General features: G+C 40.3%; 1 protein-coding gene across 1 annotated transcript in view; it reads left to right on the forward strand.

Annotated features, from left to right (window-relative positions):
• The window catches only part of LOC127437108 (protein kinase C-binding protein NELL2), a 121,460-nt gene that overhangs the window by 96,224 nt on the left and 2,900 nt on the right, over positions 1 to 22,336 (forward strand). The window contains exons 16-19 of the mRNA XM_051691782.1: positions 6,063 to 6,203; positions 7,556 to 7,749; positions 9,965 to 10,141; positions 19,839 to 20,063. Coding sequence (XP_051547742.1) covers positions 6,063 to 6,203; positions 7,556 to 7,749; positions 9,965 to 10,141; positions 19,839 to 20,063 — 737 coding nt within the window. The remainder of the gene's footprint in view (positions 1 to 6,062; positions 6,204 to 7,555; positions 7,750 to 9,964; positions 10,142 to 19,838; positions 20,064 to 22,336) is intronic.

The following is a 22,336-nucleotide window of genomic DNA, read 5'->3' on the forward strand; positions in this document are numbered from 1 at the left end:
CAAAACATCTGAATTGATGCTAATATGTCTGATAAGAGATGCCTCTTGTCAGCAGTTTTTCAGGATGGAGTCGATGTCAGTGTACTGGAACATTCGGTAGCAACATGTTGACTCCCTCTGTGATAATGTTGTATAAATAGGCATTGAAAAGCTTTTTTTAGATAATAAAAATAATACTGCTCTTGTGTGTGAAATAACCATTGCTGGATTGAGATTCCTTGACTGTAAACACACTCTCACTGGTGAAATGTCGTGCTGATTATCTCACACAGTGCTGTTATAAGTATATGTGGAGTGACTGGAGAGTGTTGTGTTTCTCCTCTGAGATCATATAATGGAGTGTGTGTTTTCAGGAGTCTCAAAATAATGAGAAGATCTCTCTCTCTCCTCCTTTCCAACTCTTTCTCCAGCTTGTAATGCAGAATTACTCCGTGTTCACCTGCTCTCCGAACAATGATTTTCTTCTCGCTGCTCAAGCTCAGTTTACAGCTCATTCATGCTTTTTAATTCTCTGATTTCACAAAGCTATTTTAAGTTCTGCACCACTACTATCACCATAAAGAATTGAAAAAGCAATAGCATGTTTCCCAAAGACTCCCCCCTGTCTTTTATTGGTCGGCCAAGCAATATTCTGTGGTCCAGCCCCAAACTCACACCATTGGTTGAGACAACACTGACGTGTCTGGCTGGACGCTCAAACAAAAAGAATCATGTTACTATACCTACATTTCTGCGACATGATTTTTATGTGTCTCGTTGTACGTATTGCGTCAGTTTCCTGGTGAAATGAACACTAGAAGTGCTACAACAACAATTACTTTCATTCGCTTTCACACAAATCACGAGAAAACTGCAGATTATCAGTTCATAAACACTTAATTTTCACCCGTTCCTCACACAATGCTATCTTCTGACATCTAAACACTTTTACTATAGTGCATGACTCATTTTAACGTTTGCATCACATAATCAACTACATTTACAAGCTTGTTCGAGTACGATCAAATTGTGCAGTTGCTCGACTGATAGAGCGTTGCACTTGTGATGTAAAGGAGCGGGGTACGAGTCCTGAGGAGCACACAAGTCTACACGTGAACCCAAAGTGTCATAGAAGCGCCACAAAATGATGTGGTTGTGTTTTTCATCTCACCTTTGCTTTTTCTGGCAGTATCGGTTAGGTTTAGGTTTAAGCTTTGGGGTAGAGAGGTCAGTTTTGTTAAGCATTAACCTTAAAAACCTCATCTGTTTGGAAGAACATTAAACTCGCTTTTAGCGCCACACAGTGGACATTTCTTTACTGCAGCAATATGTGTAATGAACTACGTAATATCAGTTTGCAAAAATGTCGGCATAATCACATAATTTTCATGAAAGTAGGCATGAAACAAAATTTTAAAAATTGCTTCAACTTTAAATTCCAAATTCGCCTCGAGGGTTTAAATTTGACTTCTAGACAACTAGCTGTGTTTTCAAACACTCCCTCTGTTTGCTATTGGTCACACTTTTGCTTTAAGACGTAAAACAATCACCTAATCTGATTTATTTTCTTTCTTTTTTTTATCCCTTTTCTCCTCAATTTGGAATGCCCAACTTTCACTACTTAGTAGGTCCTCGTGGTGGTGCGGTTACTCACCTCAATCCGGGTGGCAGAGGACAAGTCTCAGTTTCCTCCACTTCTGAGACCGTCAATCTGCGCATCTTATCACGTGACTCGTTGTGCATGACACCGCAGAGACTCACAGCATGTGGAGGCTCATGCTATTCTCCACGATCCACGCACAATTTACCACACGCCCCATTGAGAGCGAGAACCACTAATCACGACCACGAGGAGGTTACCCCATGTGACTCTACCCTCCCTAGCAACCAGGCCAATTTGGTTGCTTAGGAGACCTGGCTGGAGTCAATCAGCACACCCTGGATTCGAACTCGCGACTCCAGGGGTGGTAGTCAGCGTCAATACTCGCTGAGCTACCCAGGCCCCTACCTAATCTGATTTCTTAACCAGTTTATTAAAACATACAGTTCAAATGAATTGATTCGTGAAAATGTGTTGGACTTCTCCATACTTTGCAATACCGCTTGCTCCCGTGCACAAGACAAAAACATATGGCTTTATTTTCGTGACGACCTTGCGTCTTATCTAATATTTGTGAGAGCGCTAATTCTAAGTGCAATTTTCTTGCCAGCGCAAAGCGCAAGTGGGCATGTGGGAGTGTTTGCACTATCTGTGGGTGTATGTGCGCAAACTGTGTGTACTGTATGTTAATGAAGTGGCGCAAAGCACAATTTGTTATATTCCTGAGGTCCTATAGGTCATTGCAAGACATTTCAAAAGCACGTCTTAACTCAGCGCAAAGTTTAAACTCAGTTCCTGCATTTGCAGTTTGGCGATTCCACCAGCAGGTGGTAATAAAGTTCATGTCCAAACTCTGAAAATATAGAAAACATCAAATTACTGTATGTTCTTGATGATCAGAGTTGTAGATGTTTTATGAAACAAAAATGTATTCGATTTGTGTTGAACTATCTATAGATCAGGGTTTATTTTGTAATTATTATTATTATTGTGTTTATATTTACAATTGTATTTATGATCTAATTTGTATTAATACTTTTCCACTTGTTGTCGAAGAGCGATTTTTAAGACACTGCAAAAGAGGCTGGTGGAAGAACTTGGACAGGGTAAAATGTAGCCATGATTTGTGTGTCACTTGATCAGTATGATTAATAATACTTGCATTCTCTATAATTTAATGGAACACACATCCAAATCCTGACGCAATGTACAAAATATGTACAAAACGAGCGTGTCACTGTCATAGAAATATTTATATTCTTCTAATTCAGTGCATACAGTCTATTTACATTAGCAACTTCATATGAATGTGCTGTCTTTGTTTATATCGCTGGTGCTTGATGGGAAATTAAATATATAATAGGACACAGATGTTGCAATAACCGGAGAAGAACCTCAGAATTAAATCGCACTAGCCCATTAGCGCAAACCCACATGCGCCTAGACTTAGCGCATGCATGCACGAAAATACAAAAACTGCACGGCCATGCACACTGACTTTGTGCTTATTACTTTAAGCACAGCGCTGCACTTAGAGCTCTTAAAATAGGGCCCAAAGTTTCATGGATATTAAAACCTCTAACGTAACGGCGTGTTATGTTAGTCAAGTGAAGTGTGTGCGACACAGCCATACCTTGTTTTTATGAGAAACATCAATCAGTCTCGCTGTTTTGCGAAAAGCTCAAATGAATTCTTTAGAGACTCTTTACTCGATTCTGTTCCCATTTCCTCAAATTCGTAATCACGGTGGCCAGGTCGTTAAGAGAAAAGACTTTAAATGACATCATTACAGATAGCAGCACACAAGTGCAGTGTATATTTAGCAACCCGACATCTCTTCTGATATAAATAGCATGAAGAACACAACCACCTCCCCAAATCTGCTTCAGTAGTTCAACTGAAGTCACTTTTTTATTTATGTTTTTTCAGCACGGCGCATCTAGACAGCTTTTCAATTTCAAAGGCAGTCTGTTCTGCCAACTGCAAATGCTTCTACAACAAAGAACAGGAGCCATTGCAGCATTCTGCAGCCAACACTTACTGTAAAAAAAAAAAAAGCCATTCTCTCTTCTATTTTCTGCTCATCTTGGCTAGTGGGAAAATAGAGGAAAGTGCTGTAGCTTTACAAAAACAAAAATCCTTGGACAAAGTTTTTAGTTTGATGGACAAAACTCTCTATTTATAGTCTGACTCCTGTAATTGTTCATGAAAGTTCACATCGTAGTGAAAGAACACGTGAAATGTGTGACTGTTATCAAATGCCAGACATCAGAGTTGGGTTTTATTTGGCAATTGCAAACTTCCATGCCAATATAATCTTTAAAAATGATAAATAATGATTTTAATAATGATCTGAAATGAGAATCAAAACACACGTTTAATCTCTGAGAAGATCTGAGTAATAATGGCTTTAATGTGTTCTTCTCCACCTACCGCAGTCTAATTTAATATCATTTGAGTCATTATGTCTGAACTGCAAAAGCTATTTGTTTGAAAATGGGATTAGATTTAGACACTGTTGCTTGTGTGGTCATTTGTGTGGATGAAGCCTGTTTTTAGGACCATTTAGATTGTTTGCATTGTGACTGTAACGATTCAAGGAATGCTTGGGAAAGGAGGAAGCTAAGACCAGCTTGACAGACACATAGACATTTATTTCTTAAACATATCATAAAACTTCACGTGCTGCTTCCCCGCAGACACGGTGAAGACACAAACACATACACACACAGCTCCGTGTGTCTTTCTCTCTCCCCGTCTGCCACTGTCTCCTTTCCCTAAACACTCCCATCGCCCCTCACTGAGACCAGTGTGGCACACAGGTGGAACTCATTCACCACTTATCTTCCCAGCCTCGCTATGCCCAGACGCCGCTCACCACATACCCCCATCGCCAAACTCAGGCTGGGGAATTCTCCTGGCTGTGACCTACTCCCCCGTCTCCACCACCCCCGCATCAGGATGGTCTCCGTGTCCGACCCACATGTGCCTGGGAGTGGGAACAGGATGAGGGGGGATGGGGGGATAGAGAGGGATAGAAGAAAGCAGAGAGAGGAGAGAGAAGAGAGAGATGGGCTCACCCGCCCCGGACATGCTGTCGACCGGTCCTCAGCCACTCCTCTGTCCCCTGGCGGATGGCAGCGGTTGCTCTGTCTGCCGGCGGACGGCAACGGCTCCTCCAGCTCCTGGCGGACGGCAACTGCTCCTCCAGCTCCTGGCGGACGGCAGCGGTTCCTCCATCTCCAGTTGGACAGCAACGGGTCCTCTGGCTCCTGGTGGACAGCAGCAGTTCCTCCATCTCCCGGCGGACAGCAACAGCTCCTCCGTCCCCTGGTGGACAGCAGCGGTTCCTCCGTCTCCCGGCGGACAGCAACAGCTCCTCCGTCCCCTGGCGGACGGCAGCGAGTCCTCCGTCCCCTGGCGGACGGCAGCGAGTCCTCCGTCCCCTGGCGGACGGCAGCGAGTCCTCCGTCCCCTGGCGGACGGCAGCGAGTCCTCCGTCCCCTGGCGGACGGCAGCGAGTCCTCCGTCCCCTGGCGGACGGCAGCGAGTCCTCCGTCCCCTGGCGGACGGCAGCGAGTCCTCCGTCCCCTGGCGGACGGCAGCGAGTCCTCCGTCCCCTGGCGGACGGCAGCGACGTCCCTCCGTCCCCTGGCGGACGGCAGCGAGTCCTCCGTCCCCTGGCGGACGGCAGCGAGTCCTCCGTCCCCTGGCGGACGGCAGCGAGTCCTCCGTCCCCTGGCGGACGGCAGCGAGTCCTCCGTCCCCTGGCGGACGGCAGCGAGTCCTCCGTCCCCTGGCGGACGGCAGCGAGTCCTCCGTCCCCTGGCGGACGGCAGCGAGTCCTCCGTCCCCTGGCGGACGGCAGCGAGTCCTCCGTCCCCTGGCGGATGGCAACAGCTCCTCCGGCTCCTGGGAGACAGCAGCGGTGACTCCGTCCCCTGGCGGACAGCAATGGCTCCTCCTCCTCCTGGCAGACGGCAGCGGCGAGGACTCCATGACAGCGCATCCTTCCTCCTTCCCGGGTTTTGGCACCAGTGTAACGATTCAAGGAATGCATGGGAAAGGAGGAAGCTGGGACTGGCTTGACAAACATGTAGACATTTATTTGTTAAACATAACATAAAAAACTTAATGTGCTGCTTCCCCGCAGACACGCCGAACACACACACACACACAGCTCCATGTCTTGCTCTCTCCCCGTCTGCCGCTGTCTCCTCTCCCTAAACACTCCCGCCGCCCCTCACTGGAATGCGAGACCTCATTCACCACACTTGTCTTATTGGCCTCGCTCTGCCCAGACGCTGCTCGGCCCCGCCCTGCTCACAACAGTGATATTATTAATCGAGCATATTAAACACAGCAGATTCTAGTGAGCTGTCTTGCTGTCTACTGCCTACATAGGTAGCTCATTTCTAATGCAGCATGCTAATTTAAATGGAACCTCATGAGTGACTGATTCAGTGTGTGCGTGTGTGTTTAGATATCGACGAGTGCTCGGAGGGTTTGGTGCAGTGTGACGCTCATGCTACCTGTGTGAACTTACCTGGGTGGTATCACTGCGAGTGTCGTGATGGTTACCATGACAATGAGGTGTTCACCGCCAACGGAGAGTCATGTAAAGGTACAGTCGCACACTCGCTTTCATTCTGCACATAATACATACAATTTTTGTGATGAAATTAGCCTTAGCAAGACAAAGGAGTCTGTAATTTTATTTGAAAAGCGTTAAAAATGTCATTTCCATCAGTGTCATTTCCAGCACAGAATTCTGTTTGAGATGTGCTGGAGATGACATGAATGACATAAATCTCCTGTGATGCATGAACACACACACTTTTGAACATCGTTAGTAGACAAATTAAATCAACTAGTGAGATTTGCTTTCTAGAAGTCCACTGTGCTGAAAGTGCCAAAAGTTGAAGAAACACCCATATAAATTACTATTATTGCTATTATTATTATTATTAGAAACTGAATGACTATGTGACCCTCTATCAGGTGTAAGATGTTTCACATTTAAAAGAAAGATCATAAAATTGTCATGTTGTTTATTTAGTACTGCCCTGAAAATCTGCATAGCAGATTACAGATATTTAAAGAGACAGTTCACCAAAAAAAATGAAAATTCTGTCATGCCAGATGTGTATGACTTTCTTTTTTCTGCAGAACACAAATGAAGATTTTTAGAAGAATATTTCAGCTCTGTAGGTCCATACAATGCAAGTGAATGGTGACTGACACGTTGAAGCTCCAAAAAGCACATAAAGGCAGCATAAAAGTAATCCATACGACTCCAGTGGTTTAATCCATGACTTCAGAAGTGATATGACAGGTGTGGGTGAGAAACAAATCAATATCTGAGCCATTTTTTTATATATATATATATATAAATCTCCACTTTCACTTTTACATTCTTTTTCTTTTGTTTTTGGTGATTCACATTCTTCGATGCATATCGCCACCGACTGGGCAAGGAGGAGAATTTATAGTTAAAAACAGACTTAAATATTGATCTGTTTTTCACCCACACCTATAATATTACTTCTGAAGACATGGATTAAACCACTGGAGTCATGTGGATTACTTTTAGCATGTGGTTTTTGGAGATTCAAAGTTCTGGTATCATATTTTGAGTAAACTATCCCTTTAAATATATTTCACAAGACAAAAAATAAATGAAATAACCAAAGTTATCCATTACAAAACACATCATTTATTGACCAGTCACATTAATGGTGTGTAAACTTGCACACTGGATATTTTGTCTTGTGGAATATACATAAATATGTGTCAAATCGCCTTATTTTGGCAATACTCAATAACAAACAAAAGCAATTTTTTAAATTCTGGACAGGGTATGTCATTTTATTTGAACTATAAGTAAAAACACGTATGCAGTTATTAATAAACGACATCCACACATCTTAAAGCGACACCCACAAACTGTCTGAATTTATTTTTGACTTCCTCTAGACATCGACGAGTGTCGCACGGGTCGCAGCACCTGCGCCAATGACACAGTGTGTTTCAACATCGACGGCGGATACGACTGTCGCTGTCCGCACGGACACAACTGCACCGGCGACTGTGTCCATGACAACAAAGTGAAGCACAATGGACAGATCTGGGTGCTGGACAGTGACCGATGTTCCGTCTGCTCCTGTCAGGTCAGTGAGAGTGATGCATTATGGGTAGAAACAGCAGTCGTGTTTGATGAGTGAGTTTGGGTCAGGTTAAAAGTCATGCATTAATCATGGAGGTGTTTCACTGCTGTATCCTGAGATATGAAGGACAGTTACATGATCGATATAACACGCTTCAGTGAATGTTATGGGTTCAATACAAGTTAAATAAAAATGAAAAAAAAAAAGCACTTCGACTGGTATGATCGAATCACTTACGAACATAAGAAGTAAACTGTAAACTCCTCAGAACGGTCCACAGGTGCTTTGCTGTTGCTTTATTTATTCTTTTTTTTTTTTTTATTGAGGGGTGAAATTATTTTCTGTGCTAATCAACATTAATGCCACAACTAGTATTGAACAAATTTGTTATTTTTATTTTAAACAAGTGTGCAAGTACTTTATGGTGACACCGAATGGCCAGAAGTAATTTCCAATACATTTTATATATATATACAATTATTAATTATACAATGGATAGTTCTGATTGTAACATCTGATTGGATGAGCCACATCTGAAGTTAAAAACAGCCGACAGATGCACACCTGCACCGCACATCAAATTTATTAATAACACCAATTTATTAATGCACCAATTATTTTTTCCATGTGTTATTTGTTTGTTTGCCCTGTTGTGAAGCTTCAATAAAGGTGCTGTATATATAAATATGATCATTTTTATTTTTACTAGTCTCAATTTTTAGAATGATCTCACTGTTTTGAAAGTATACTGGGTAGCTCAGCGAATATTGACGCTGACTACCACACCTGGAGTCGTGAGTTTGAATCCAGAGTGTGCTGAGTGACTCCAGCCAGGTCTCCTAAGCAACCAGATTGGCCCGGTTGCTAGGGAGGGTAGAGTCACATGGGGTAACCTCCTCGTGGTCGCTATAATGTGGTTCTCGCTCTCAGTGGGGTGTGTGGCGAGTTGTGCGTGGATGCTGCGGAGAATAGCGTGAAGCCTTCACACGCGCTACATCTCCACGGTAACGCGCTCAACAAGCCACATGATAAGATGCGCGGGTTGACGGTCTCAGACGCGGAGGCAACTGGGATTCGTCCTCCGCCACCTGGATTGAGGCGAGTCACTATGCCACCATGAGGACTTAGAGCACATTGGGAATTGGGCATTCCAAATTGGGGAAAAAAGGGGAAGTTCAAAAATGCACAAATGTGCATTACATTTTGAATATATTTTCAATTATTTATTATGCAATGGATAGTTCCGACTCTAAAGTCTGATTGGATGAGGCATGTTTGAAGTCGTAAAATAGCCGATACAACAATTAATAATATTAATGCACTAATCGTCAATCATTACGTATAACAGTTATGCTAATTGTTAGTTGAAAAAAACAGCTTATTGTGATAATTTTAGTTAAAAAATATATATTTATTGTACATTGGTGTCTTTTAACATACTGTATCGCTGTTGCCGCAACTGTGGTAGAATCACTGTAATGCACGGCCTATTTAAAATCATTTTTAAGTCATTTAATTCAAATTTAGTTTTTACCCAAAACAGTTTGGGATTAGCTCAAACTTATTTCCGTTTGAAATTGCACTTGAGTCGTCACATTTTCATTTTTTGATTTTGGTCGATTGACCTCCATCAGTTTCACTGGTCACGGTCGATAATTGTGTCTTTAATTGAAATGTTTTCTTCTGGAAGAGGCGATGAGGAAGATGAGCTTTGAGATATCAAATAATCAATCTACCAATTACTCCGCTCATGGTGAAAGACAGAGCCGGTGAATGAGTCTTAATCAGCCAATAGAGTTTAATTGATGTGGAAGAGGGAGAGCTGTCAATCAAAATTAAATACCGGCCGCTTGAATGAACAGTGTGGTAAACATGACGTGAAGGTCTTTATCAGTTCAGTGTCACGGGTCACAAATTCATCAAGGTGTTTTTGTTTGTTCGGTTTGGTTTGTTAAAGGAACAGTTCCCCCAATGAGGAAAATTGTGTCATCATTTACTCACCCTCATGTTGTTCCAAACCCATTTAACTTTCTGGAGCATAAAAGGTGTTTTGAAGAATATTTATAAAAAGTATTCCATGTGACTCTTGCGCTATATTCCAAGCTTTCTGAAGTCATACGATAGCTTTGTGTGAAGAACGGGCTCGCTATTCACTGCTGTATTTACTGTGTTTAGGCATTGTAGTGCAGTGCATTAAACGTGTGTTTTTGCCCTGCAGTCGGGTCGGGTCATGTGCAGACGGATGGTGTGCGACTGTGACAATCCGACCCTTGACCTGTTCTGCTGTCCGGAGTGTGACCCGAGACTCACGTCTCAATGTTTACATCAGAACGGACTTCTCACCTACTCCAGCGGAGACACCTGGATCGAGAACTGCCAGCGCTGCCAGTGTCTGGTAAGACGTAAAAACACTTGAATTTAGATCTTTTGGCCTTTTCAACACTAAAACAACCAATTTGGTGTGTGTATTCTGTTTCATTTTTTGATCAACACTAAAACAAGCCATTCCAACTCAACATGCCTGTTTTAATTCCGTAATGTGACGTATTTGATTGGTGAATTGATCGGATAGTGTCTCTGTATGACAGGTGGTTGAAAAATAACAGGAATTGATGTCAGCTGAAAAGGAAGGTCCTTTCAGAGAGGGAGCAAGTTAGTACATGTTTCCAAAAGATTACAAAAACAAACTTTTTTATTTGGAATAAAAAAATAAAAAATAAAATAAACAGGAACGTGTATCAAAAAAGTACATTTTTAAATATATAATTTTTGATGCATTTATTTTTACAATAAAAATGCAAAATACAGTTTCATGAACAGTAATATACATTTATGGCTTTACTTTGTAAAGTTTTAATGCTGCGTTTTTCGGCGCGAGATGCTGAAAAGCAACACAACCAAAGTGATGCGCTCCAAGAGCGTCCGTGTGATGCATGTGTAAATAGACAAACATTTTAAATAGTGCCGACGTAACACATCCTGTGAGAGATTGACAAACTCAAATGACAATTGATTGCTGTTGAGAGTAGACCAGTTATAGGCTTAAATTTAATGATATAGAAATAAAACAATATATTGACTTCTAAATACTTTTTGTATTGTATATATATATATATATATATTGTATCATTTATTTAGAGGCCTTTCTCAGCTAATATTGATATAGGTGATTAAATGTGAATCAATGTAATTATTTTGAATTATCTAAATGATCATATTTAGAATTATTTTAATTTCTATATACAGTATATATATATATCTCTATCAGAATGAGCTTTATTGCCAAGTGTTCTCACGTACACAAGGAATTTTTAAGAGAAACAAGTGCACACAGAACATTACAGTGAAACACAGAATATAAAACAAAGAGAATAAATAGACATACAAATAATAGGACATATAACAGAATGGCGTATGTATATGTGCAGGTGGTAATGTATGTGCAAGGTAGGGGTTTGTACAGTTATTGAATAAATATGAGGAAATGTACATATGTACATGAGATATGTATTTACATTATTGCACTATGGGGGAGTCCTGAAGGCAGTTTAATTGTTCATGTGGAAAATGGCCTGAGGATAAAAACTGTTTTTGTGCCTGGATGTCTTGGTGCTCAGTGCTCTGTAGCACCAGCCAGAGGGCAACTGTTCAAAGAGGGAGTGGGCAGGGTGTTTGGGGTCCAGAGTGATCCCAAACTCTGGATACATACTGGTCTTGGAGGGTGGGCAGGGGGGCACCAACAATCCTCTTAGCAGTTCTGACTATCTGTTGTAGTTTCCTTCTGTCTGATTTGGTAGCTGAACCGAACCAGACAGTTATAGATGTACACAGGACAGACTCAATGATGGCTGAGTAGAACTGAGTCAGCAGTTCCAGTGGCAGGTTGAACTTCCTCAGCTGGTGAAGGAAGTACAACCTCTGCTGAGCCTTCTTCACAATGGAGTCTATGTGGGTGTCCCACTTCAGGTCCTGTGAGATGGTAGAGCCCAGGAACATGAATGACTCCACTGCTGCCACAGTGCTGTTCAGGATGGTGAGGGGGGAGGGAGTGCAGGGGGATTTCTCCTGAAGTCCACTATCATCTCCACTGTTTTGAGCGTGTTCAGCTCAAGGTTGCTGTGAGCGCACCAGACAGCCACCTGTTCAACCTCTCATCTGTATGCAGACTCATCACTGTTGCGGATGAGTCCGATGACAGTGGGGCCTTTGCAGTGCAGTCATTTGTGTACAGGGAGAAGAGCAGTGGAGAGAGAACGCATCCCTGAGGATCACTAGTGCTAATAGTGAGGGTACCGGATGTGAGTTTCCCCAGTCTCACTAGCTGATGCCTATCTGTCAGAAAGCTGGTGATCCATCTACAGATTGGGGTGAGCATGGAGAGCTGGGTCAGTTTGGTTGAGAGAAGATCAGGCATGATGGTATTGAAGGCAGAACTGAAGTCCACAAATAGGATCCTTGCATAAGTCCCAGGTCTGTCAGTGTTGCAGGATATAATGCAGTCCTATATTGACAGCATCATCCACAGACCTGTTTGCTCAGTAAGCAAACTGAAGGGAGTCCAGCAGGGGTCCAGTGATGTCCTTCAGGTAGGCCAAAACCAGTTTCTTAAACGACTTCATGACCATAGACATGAGAGCGACAGGTCTGTAGTCATTAAGCCCTGTGATTTTGGGTTTTTGGGGGGGCCGGAATGATGGTGGAGCATTTGAAGCAGCAGGGACTTCACACTGCTCCAGTGATCTATTGAAGATCTGTGTGAATATGGGGGCCAGTTGGTCAGCACAGACTTTCAGACAGGCAGGTGAAACACCGTCTGGGCCTGAAGCTTTCCTAGTCTTTTGTTTCTTGAAGACCCAGCACACATCCTCCGTACAGACCATAAGTGCAGATTGAGTAGCAGGAGGGGGGTTCCAGGAGGTGTATTGGTGTGTGTGTGTGAAGTGAAGATCAGAAAGGGGGAGGGGTGTGAGACTGGGCTTTTCAAACTTGCAGTAAAGCACATTCAGTTCATCAGCCATTAGTTGATTCTCTACAGAGCATGGGGGTGGTGTCTTGTATTTGGTGATGCTTTTCAGGTCTTTCCACACAGATGCATATATACTGTATATACACTACCGATCAAACACTTGACTGAAATGTTTCTCATGATTTTAAAAATCTTTTGATCTGAAGGCATATGCTTAAATGTTTGAAATTAGTTTTGTAGACAAAAATATAATTGTGCCACCATATTAATTTATTTCATTATAAAACTAAAATGTAATTTAAAAAAAAGTTTGATTGTCAATTGATGACTTGGACCAAATAATAAAGAAAAGCAGCCAATAAGTGCCCAACATAGATGGGAACTCCTTCAATACTGTTTAAAAAGCATCCCAGGGTGATACCTCATGAAGTTGGTTGAGAAAATGTCAAGAGTACATGTCTGCAAATTTTAGGCAAAGGGTGACTACTTTGAAGATGCTAAAATATAACACAATTTTGATTTATTTTGGATTTTGTTTAGTCACAACATAATTCCCATAATTTCATTTATGTTGTTCCATAGTTTTGATGACTTTACTATTATTCTAAAATGTGAAAAAAATTATAATATAGAATAAGTGTTTCAGAACCTTTGACCGGTAGTGTATATTTACAATTACATTTATTTGGTGGCCTTTCTTAGCAAATATGCACTTCATTATTTTTTTTAACCATGTGTTACATTTTAATGCTTAACTAAATAAATTAATGACACTTTTCTATATCTCTCCCATGCCTGGGTCACCACTTGCGGGTGAAGTCTCCATTCTCCGTAAGTAAATCCGCTCCTGTGTTTATTATGCCCGGGACATGTGTTGTGCATAAAGAACAAGCGTGCACTGCTCTACAAAATCAGTTTCTGTATTAGGATGTGCAGTCGAGTCGAGCGTGGACCTCCTGAAAATGTATATATTCCAAATTATTAGTGAAGTCTTGTAAAAGTCTCCTGCATTTATTGCATTAATTTTTTTTACGTGTTAAAAAAATCTAATGACATCCCTTACTCATCCTCATGTTGTTCCAAACCCATCTACTTTCTTTCTTCTGTAGAACACAAAATGAGATGTTAGGCAGAATGTTAGTCTCAGTCACCATTCACTTTCATGGCATATTTTTCTATACTTTGAAAGTGAATGGTGACTGAGACTAACATTCTGCCTAACATCTCATTTTGTGTTCAACAGAAGAAAGTCAAATGGGTTTGGAACAACATGAGGGTGAGTAAATAATGACAGAATGATATTTTTATGTTACAAATTCCTTTAAATTCACCTAAAAAAAAGCCTCTAACACAACCATTAGAAAAATTAGGATCAAACGACAACAAAAAATATAAATAAATAAAAATACTCTGATTTTCTGAGCTCCTGATATGAATTCCTGCAGATCGTAAATGCTCCTTACTGAGAGTACAAATCATTTAAACTCAATATGTCCACATCCATATGCTCATCACATGCTTATGTCATCTCTGCATTCATGAGGAGTAGATTCTGTGGAAGATTCCCTCTGCCCGGCTCGCTTTTTCTCAAATTATCGCTGTGGTTTGTGGAGCGTGCGGTATACAGCTTTAGTCTGTACATATTTGCACTGAGGGAGAGCATCCAGAGCGCTCCTGTTCACCAAGATCAGCTGGTTGGGAGATGCTAATACCGCATACATGTGAATACTGCAAACTACATTAAAGACGAAAAACTGCTAAATGCAAAATGGTGAAAGGAAAGTTTAAAAAAAGACATAAAATAAAATGAAATAAATATAGAGCTCAAGTTTTGGGGCAAAAATGAAACTGAAAGTGACAAAAATGCCCCTGAGATTTAATATGTGGGGAAAAAAATTGCTCATAGTGAACTTACGTGTTGTTTCATCTGTTATGAAACATTTGAGCTATTTAAACACTGAACATGTTTACGTCAGTGTCAGAAATGAGCTTTTGCATAGAGTGGCAATAATTGCCCCCTGGATTTGATTTTCAGGGGCATTTTTTTCTAAACAGTGAAAAAATATACTGTGTTATCCTTTTATTCAAATACTTAAATTTAATGCATTCTTTAACATAATATATATCAAAATTATATTAAATTAATCACATTTTGAATTTCTGGGGCATTTTTGTCATTTTTGCTGGTATTTTTTCCCCGAGTCCCCCTTAATTTCAGACCCTGGTTTACATGCACACCAGTACACTGTGATAACGACCAAAAATCTGCTTATTCAAAAACATCGGACATTGCGAGAACATTTACACGAGGCTGAATATCATCGGATTATTCTCAAGCGTGAACAGTCACACACACAATACTTGTGCACATTGGATAAGATGGTAAGAACGTCAGTTCACAGGCAATGCAAAATCAGAGTAATGTTGGGAAAAATATCTATGTGCGGCAATCGTTTTTTGCTTAAACCGTTTGCAACCAGTTTTCATGAACACACACTTATTAAACATAATTAGTGTAAGGTCGTGCATGTAGTTTCGCTGCTTTTTTCAGCATATCGCGCAGAAGTGGAACGTCAACTCTTAATTTCTAGCTTTTTTAGCAGAAGAAATTTTTTTGTAAAATCAGATTGAAAATACAAAATTAAATAATTTATTGATGATAACTGGATGCAACTTGCTCAATTAAACATGCAACATAATTAAGTTACTATGTAACAACAATGGGCCAGTTAGGTGGCCTTAACTACTGTTGTTAACCATTTGATACAATGTACTTATTATGTACATACATGTTTTTGCATTGTAATTACATATAAAGTAACTGCATTTAATTACGTTTGTAGTTACACTGTTAACTGTACCCCTAACCCTTACCCTAAACCCTAACTGTAACCCCTAATCATAACCCTAACCTGTACCTCAACCTCAGTAGCAGCAAATGTGGGCATTTTGCAGAACAACATGTAGTTACACAGTAAATACATAGTCTTGTATGTATTTAATGTTAGTACATAGTAATTACGGCCACCTATTATAAAGTGTGACCCAACAATATTTGATATTTGTTGTATAATGCGTACTGTTTCAGATACTATTTATCAAATCTTTTAGGCAGTATACAGTATATACTTTACAGTATGCAAGTATTCCAGTCGTAATCTGTGTTTCTGGACCCGTCTCGCACTGATAACCAAACCAACCTGACCATAAACCATCTAAACAGCCCGTCTCAGGTGCACAGATAATCAGGGTTCGACTTCAAAAAGACTCCCATGCCTTTCAGGGCACTTCCTGTGTGTTACCATGGCGATAGCGCTAACCCCGCTGAAATTAAATGAGGCCGCTGAGCCAAATCTCTGTTTAGCCACAGATCTCCAGCGCTGCCTAAAATATATGACCTGCATTTAAGGATCTGCTGCGCCTGTTGCAGAAATGCAGCAGGGTTTGTAAGTGTCAGTTTCCTGTTATTGATAGCTGCTGAACCCACAGAGACTCACATCGAGAAATCCCCGCTCAGGTGCGTGTAATATCACGGAAATTACACTGAAATATACAGTATATTATTTTCCTCATGATGCTTCGCCTGTGCACATATGTTTATGCATTATTGTGTGGCATTTCACAGTGAGGAATTGTTTAAATATCAAGTTGATTACGTCTCTTAGCACCATCTGCCATTTTTATCCTTAAAAAAATCAGTTTTATTTACCTATCCTGTAAAAATGTAAAATATAGCGACGCACCTGCGCAGTAATTAGGACACACTGCTGATAACGATACATCTGTGTGCTTACTACGGAGTCAAAGAGCATCCTAGTTGAGATATTAATTTATTAGTTACTATAACAAGTTAGTGCTCATGGCTGGTTAACCACAAGAGTCCAAAATTGTTTTTGTGCCACACATGCCAATGGCAAGTGAATGGAGGAAATGTACTGCCATAAATATATTTTACCTTTCATGAAAGTGTGTTTTAAGTTACTTATTCTTAATGATAGTGTATTTCTGGAATCTCGGAAATCGAGACTTTAAACATATTGTTTTTATGTGAATAAATATACATGTCTAGTATTTTAATGTTCTTGGTTTGATACAAGTTGAGCTCAAGCGACAGCATTTGTGTCATAATGTTGATAACCAAAAAAATAAATTTCGACTCGTTCCTCGTTTTCTTTAAAAAAGCACAAATGTGTGTTCCAGTGAGACACTTACAATGGAAGTCAATGGGGTCAATCTACATTAAAATACTCACTGTTTCAAAAGTATAGACACAAGATGTGATTTTAATGTGATAAAATCGCTTACTAACCTTTTCTGTGTAAAGTTTTAGCTAATGTTTATATCCAGTTTTGTTTCCATGACGGCATAATGCCATAAACCCTCAAATGATCATTAAAACTGTGATTTAAACAACTTTTAAATCAGCTCAAGTAATACATGAGTCTTAGCAGTAATATGTGCTTTTATAAAATTATAAACATCACATTTCTGCCTTTAAAACTAAAATACAAAAAGTTTTTTTTAACCAGAATCTAAAAGGATATTAAGATTTATTTCACGGCTCTCTAGAATACTGTATTCTGATTGTTCAATGGCGCCATCTAGTGGTCTGATATATCTCAGTAACAACCGCACATTCACATATCAGACCGCTCATCCGGGTATTTGCGAGCCATCTTTTCTGCTTCTCGGATTACTGTGCGATCTCTACAAGCTAATAAAATAAACTCAAATCAATGTTTCATGAGCATTTATTTATTTATTTGGGAAGTAGTCTTGTAATAAACGGGACAATGAGCAGTCAGACGGTCATTAATTATAAAATAAACACCAACAGAACTCCAACGCGAACCGGAGGTGGAATTCAGCTGTTCAGAGATTTATTTATCCTCACATAATTACATAATTTCAACGCAAATAAAATAAAATGTGAATGTATTTATTTATTTGGTTAGTAGCCGTGTAATAAGCAGGATAAAGTACAGTCAGCCGGTTGTTATAACAAAATAAACCCTTTCATGATGATACAAGAGTTTTCCGCTTCGCTTCACGGGTCCTGATCACCCTGTCTGGGTTTATTCTGCGATAACAACCGGCTTAATGTATATAATCCCTTACTTATTTAATACTAATGGAGTTATAGACACTCCAACTTTGGAAAAACAACACAAAAAAGAGCCTTTTCCCATATCTGGACTCACACCATTGACACATAATGCAACAAGAGGTGCTGAAGTCAACTGATTCTAGTAATATACCTACATCTCTGTGAAAGCATCAAATAATGATGCTGACATCTTTATAAGGTTATTTTTTTTTACCCGTAGTTTTGCTCCCAAAATCATAGGCGAAAATTGTCATTTTGACCCCCCTTACAAAACAACAGATTACTAAGTAAATATTGATCCATGGCATTTAATAGTTTGGGCTTCATCATCATTTATGTTTTTATTTCACCAGAAAAAAGTCTAACAAATGAAAAAGATTCAGTCAGGGATGTTTCTGTAATGTGGTTGACTTGATATGGACAGGGTTGGGCTGTGACGGAATACATGTAACGCCGTTACGTATTCAGAATATACAAATTAAGTAACTGTATTCAGCCCCCGTTACGTTTTCAAGCACCTGTATTCAGAATACAGATACTTTATAAAATTTTGGTTCAATAATTTTAGAATACTTCTCTCATAATGACCTCAAAATAAGGCAGAAAGAAAAAAAATCTTGTCAATCAAGTGAGAAACTTGATTGTTTTTCTGAACAGTGCTGATGCGTGCTGCAAACGGTCTTCTCGCTCTCTCTTCATCAGATCGGCAGCAGCGCGTGACTGCAGCGTTGCCAGAGTTACATGCAAAATTGGGCTAATTTGAAAACACAATCGCGGGTTAAAAATCAAAATAATCTTGCTGAGTGACTTCAGCCAGGTCTCCTAAGCAACCAAATTGGCCCGGTTGCTAGGGAGGGTAGAGTTACATGGGGTAACCTATTCGTGGTCGCTATAATGTGGTTCTCGCTCTCGGTGGGGCGCATGGCGAGTTGTGCGTGGATGCCGCGGAGAATAGCGTGAAGCCTCCACACGCGCTACGTTTCCATGGTAACGCGCTCAACAAGCCACGTGATAAGATGCGCGGATTGACAGTCTCAGACACGGAGACAACTGAGATTCGTCCTCCGCCACCCGGATTGAGGCGAGTCGCTACGCCACCACGAGGACTTAGAGCGCATTGGGAATTGGGCGTTACAAATTGGGGATAAAAGGGGAGAGAAAAAATATTCGTTTATTTAAAAATGGACCACGGTCACCAAAAGGTCTGATGGTAGGCATTAAAGAATGGAAATGCAATGTCTTATTCATGTATAATAATTCCTGGATTGAATATCTGGCAACCACACTGGCATATCTTAATCTGCATGCTGTCAGATGTGCAGCAGAATCAGTACAGTCATTTCCACAAATAGAACATTCGCGCGCATGATACATTGTTTCCCGCGATTGTTGCAGTGTAAATACATTTATGCAGCTGCAGATGCAGCTTCTGCGGCGAAGTAAAGACAGACGACTCACGATAAGCATTTGGTGAGTCACGCCCACATCAGAAACTTGCAGAACTATTGAGAAATAGCATTTATTAACGACAATAATAGACCACTATGAATAGGAAAAAAATGTATATTGCTGTTGACCACAAACTGCCTTCTGTTTGTCTTCATCCTTCCATAAAGAAAAATATTATTGTCCAACTCCACATCTAATTTAAAGATAAAAGTGGAGATGTAACACTTCAGATAAGATAATGACACATCACACTTAATTCCTCGAACTGTCCCTTGCCTTAATTAATATGTATTCTAAAAATATTCTTGTATTCTGAATACATTTAAGAGAGAGTATTCAGTATTCAGCCCAGAATACTTTCTTAATATAATTCTCATCTTAATATAATGATTCACTCACGTCAACTATGCCAGATAAAAAACTGTGATGGTCGTTCTTGCAAATTAAACCAAGCATATGTTGCTATTCCTTATTTAGTCACCAGCCAAACGGACAGTTTCTTACTTTATTTACTCACCAAAGCCAAATTTTATTTTGCATTTGCACTGATTCTCTCTCTTTCATTCACAGCAGGGTGAGGTGGACTGCTGGCCGTTGTCCTGCCCGCCGGCGGACTGTGACTTCACGCTGGTGCCCGAGGGCGAGTGCTGCCCACGCTGCGTCTCGGACCCATGCCAGGCTCACTCTGTCCGCAGTGACATCACCAAGACCTGCGAGGACGAACACGGGATCACACGCTTCAGCGGCTCCTCATGGATCAAACACGGCACAGAGTGCACTCTGTGTCAGTGCAAGGTGTTTACAACAAACAAACACACAAGCAAACACACAGACATACAAATACATACAAACAATCCATCACTCAAATAATACAAACAAACAGAAACAAATAAACACACTGAAAGAGACAAGTAAAAACAGGCACACAAAGACAAACAGTCAAATAAACAAACAGGAATAAAAACAGAAAAACAAACACAAAATAAAAATAAACACAAACAGACTAACAGACAATTAATGTACAAACAAACACTCTATTACCCATTTACTGTACAAGCAGACTAACACAAATAAACAAACAGACAAAATAAAACAGACAAATAATGAGACAAATAAATACAAACAAACAAATACACAATGAGACAGACCAAAAAAACACAATACAAACACATACAAACAGTCAAATAAACATACAGACAAAAGACACACAACAAAAAAATAAACAAATACAATCTTTTAACCACATACATGCAAACAGACAAATAAAAACAGACAAACAAGCAAACAAAACACACAGAGACAAATACAAACACACAAACAAGGCAAACAAACAAACAAACAAACAAATAGTACACGCTGTGTCAATGCAAGGTATTTACAACAAACAAACACACAAACAAACACAAGCAAACACATAGACGTACAAATAAACACAAACAGAAATACAAATACAGACAAACAATCCTTCACCCAAATACAAGCAAACAGACAAATACAAACAATTAAACACACTAAGAAACAAGTAAAAACAGAAACACACAATGACAAATAAACAAGTCAAATAAACAAACAGACCAACAAACAAACACTGTACAAACAGACAAAAAACATCACCCAAATACATGCAGACCAATACAAATAAGCAAACAGACAAATAAAAACAATGAGACAAACAAAATTCAAACAGAGGCAAATAAATACAAATACGCAAAAACACACAATACAAACACAAACAGACAGACAAACAGTCAAGTAAACACAAACAAACAAAAAACAAACAAATAAACACAGGAATGCAAACAAACAATCCATCACCCACATACAAGCAAACTGACACACACAAACAGACAAATGAAAACAGACAAATTTTATTTTGGTATATACAACAAACAAACACAAAAGAGAGAAGCACAAAGACAGACAGACAAACAAACAGGCAGACAAAAATAAATAAATAAACACGCAAATGCAAACAGACAAACAATCCATCACCCAAATAATACTGTACAAGCAAACAGTCAAAAAGACACACAGCGACAAGTAAAATATACAAACAAAACAGTTAAACAAAATCAAAACAAACATACCCAAATACACAACAAACAAACAGAGAAATAAAAACAGACAAACAATGAGACAAACAAAATGCAGAGACAAATAAATGCAAATATATACAAATACTGTACACAATGACACAGACAAATAAAACACAATATAAACACAAAAAACACAAAAGGAGCATAAACAAGCCAGTTATGCCCTCCGAAAATCAGAACAGCAAAACGCCAGTACAGGAACAAGATTGAAGGACAGTTTAACACCACCAACTCTAGAAGCATGTGGCAGAGAATTAACATCATCATGAACTTTAAAGGGAATAAAAACTCCGCCGTGAACACCGCTGCCTCTCTCCCGGATGAGCTAAATACTTTTTATGCTCGTTTTGAGGATAATAACACCCCCGGCCGAAGCTACAGAGGTTAGTTCACTCTCCGTCTCTGTAGCGGATGTAACCCGATCCTTCCGACGGGTGAATATCCGCAAAGCCGCGGGTCCAGACGGCATTCCGGGCCGCGTCATCAGAGCGTGTGCGAACCAGCTGGCTGGTGTTTTTACGGACATTTTCAACCTTTCCTTCTCTTTGTCTGTGGTCCCCACATGCTTTAAAACATCCACCATTGTGCCTGTTCCAAAGCAATCAAAAATAACTTGCTTAAATGACTGCCGTCCTGTTGCTCTGACCCCCATCATCAGCAAATGCTTTGTGAGACTAATCAGAGATTACATCTGCTCTGTGCTGCCTGCCTCACTGGACTCACTGCAGTCTGCTTACCACAACAACCGCTCCACTGATGATGCCATTGCATCTACAATACACACTGCTCTCTCCCACCTGGAAAAAAAGAACACTTATGTGAGAATGCTGTTTGTAGACTACAGCTCAGCATTCAACACCATAGTGCCCTCCAAGCTAGATGAGAAACTCCGGGCTCTGGGCTTAAACAGCTCACTGTGCAGCTGGATCCTGGACTTCCTGTCAAGCAGACACCAGGTGGTTAGAATAGGCA

The sequence above is a fragment of the Myxocyprinus asiaticus genome, chromosome 48 (genome assembly GCF_019703515.2).
Source record: "Myxocyprinus asiaticus isolate MX2 ecotype Aquarium Trade chromosome 48, UBuf_Myxa_2, whole genome shotgun sequence".
Lineage (NCBI taxonomy): Eukaryota > Metazoa > Chordata > Actinopteri > Cypriniformes > Catostomidae > Myxocyprinus > Myxocyprinus asiaticus.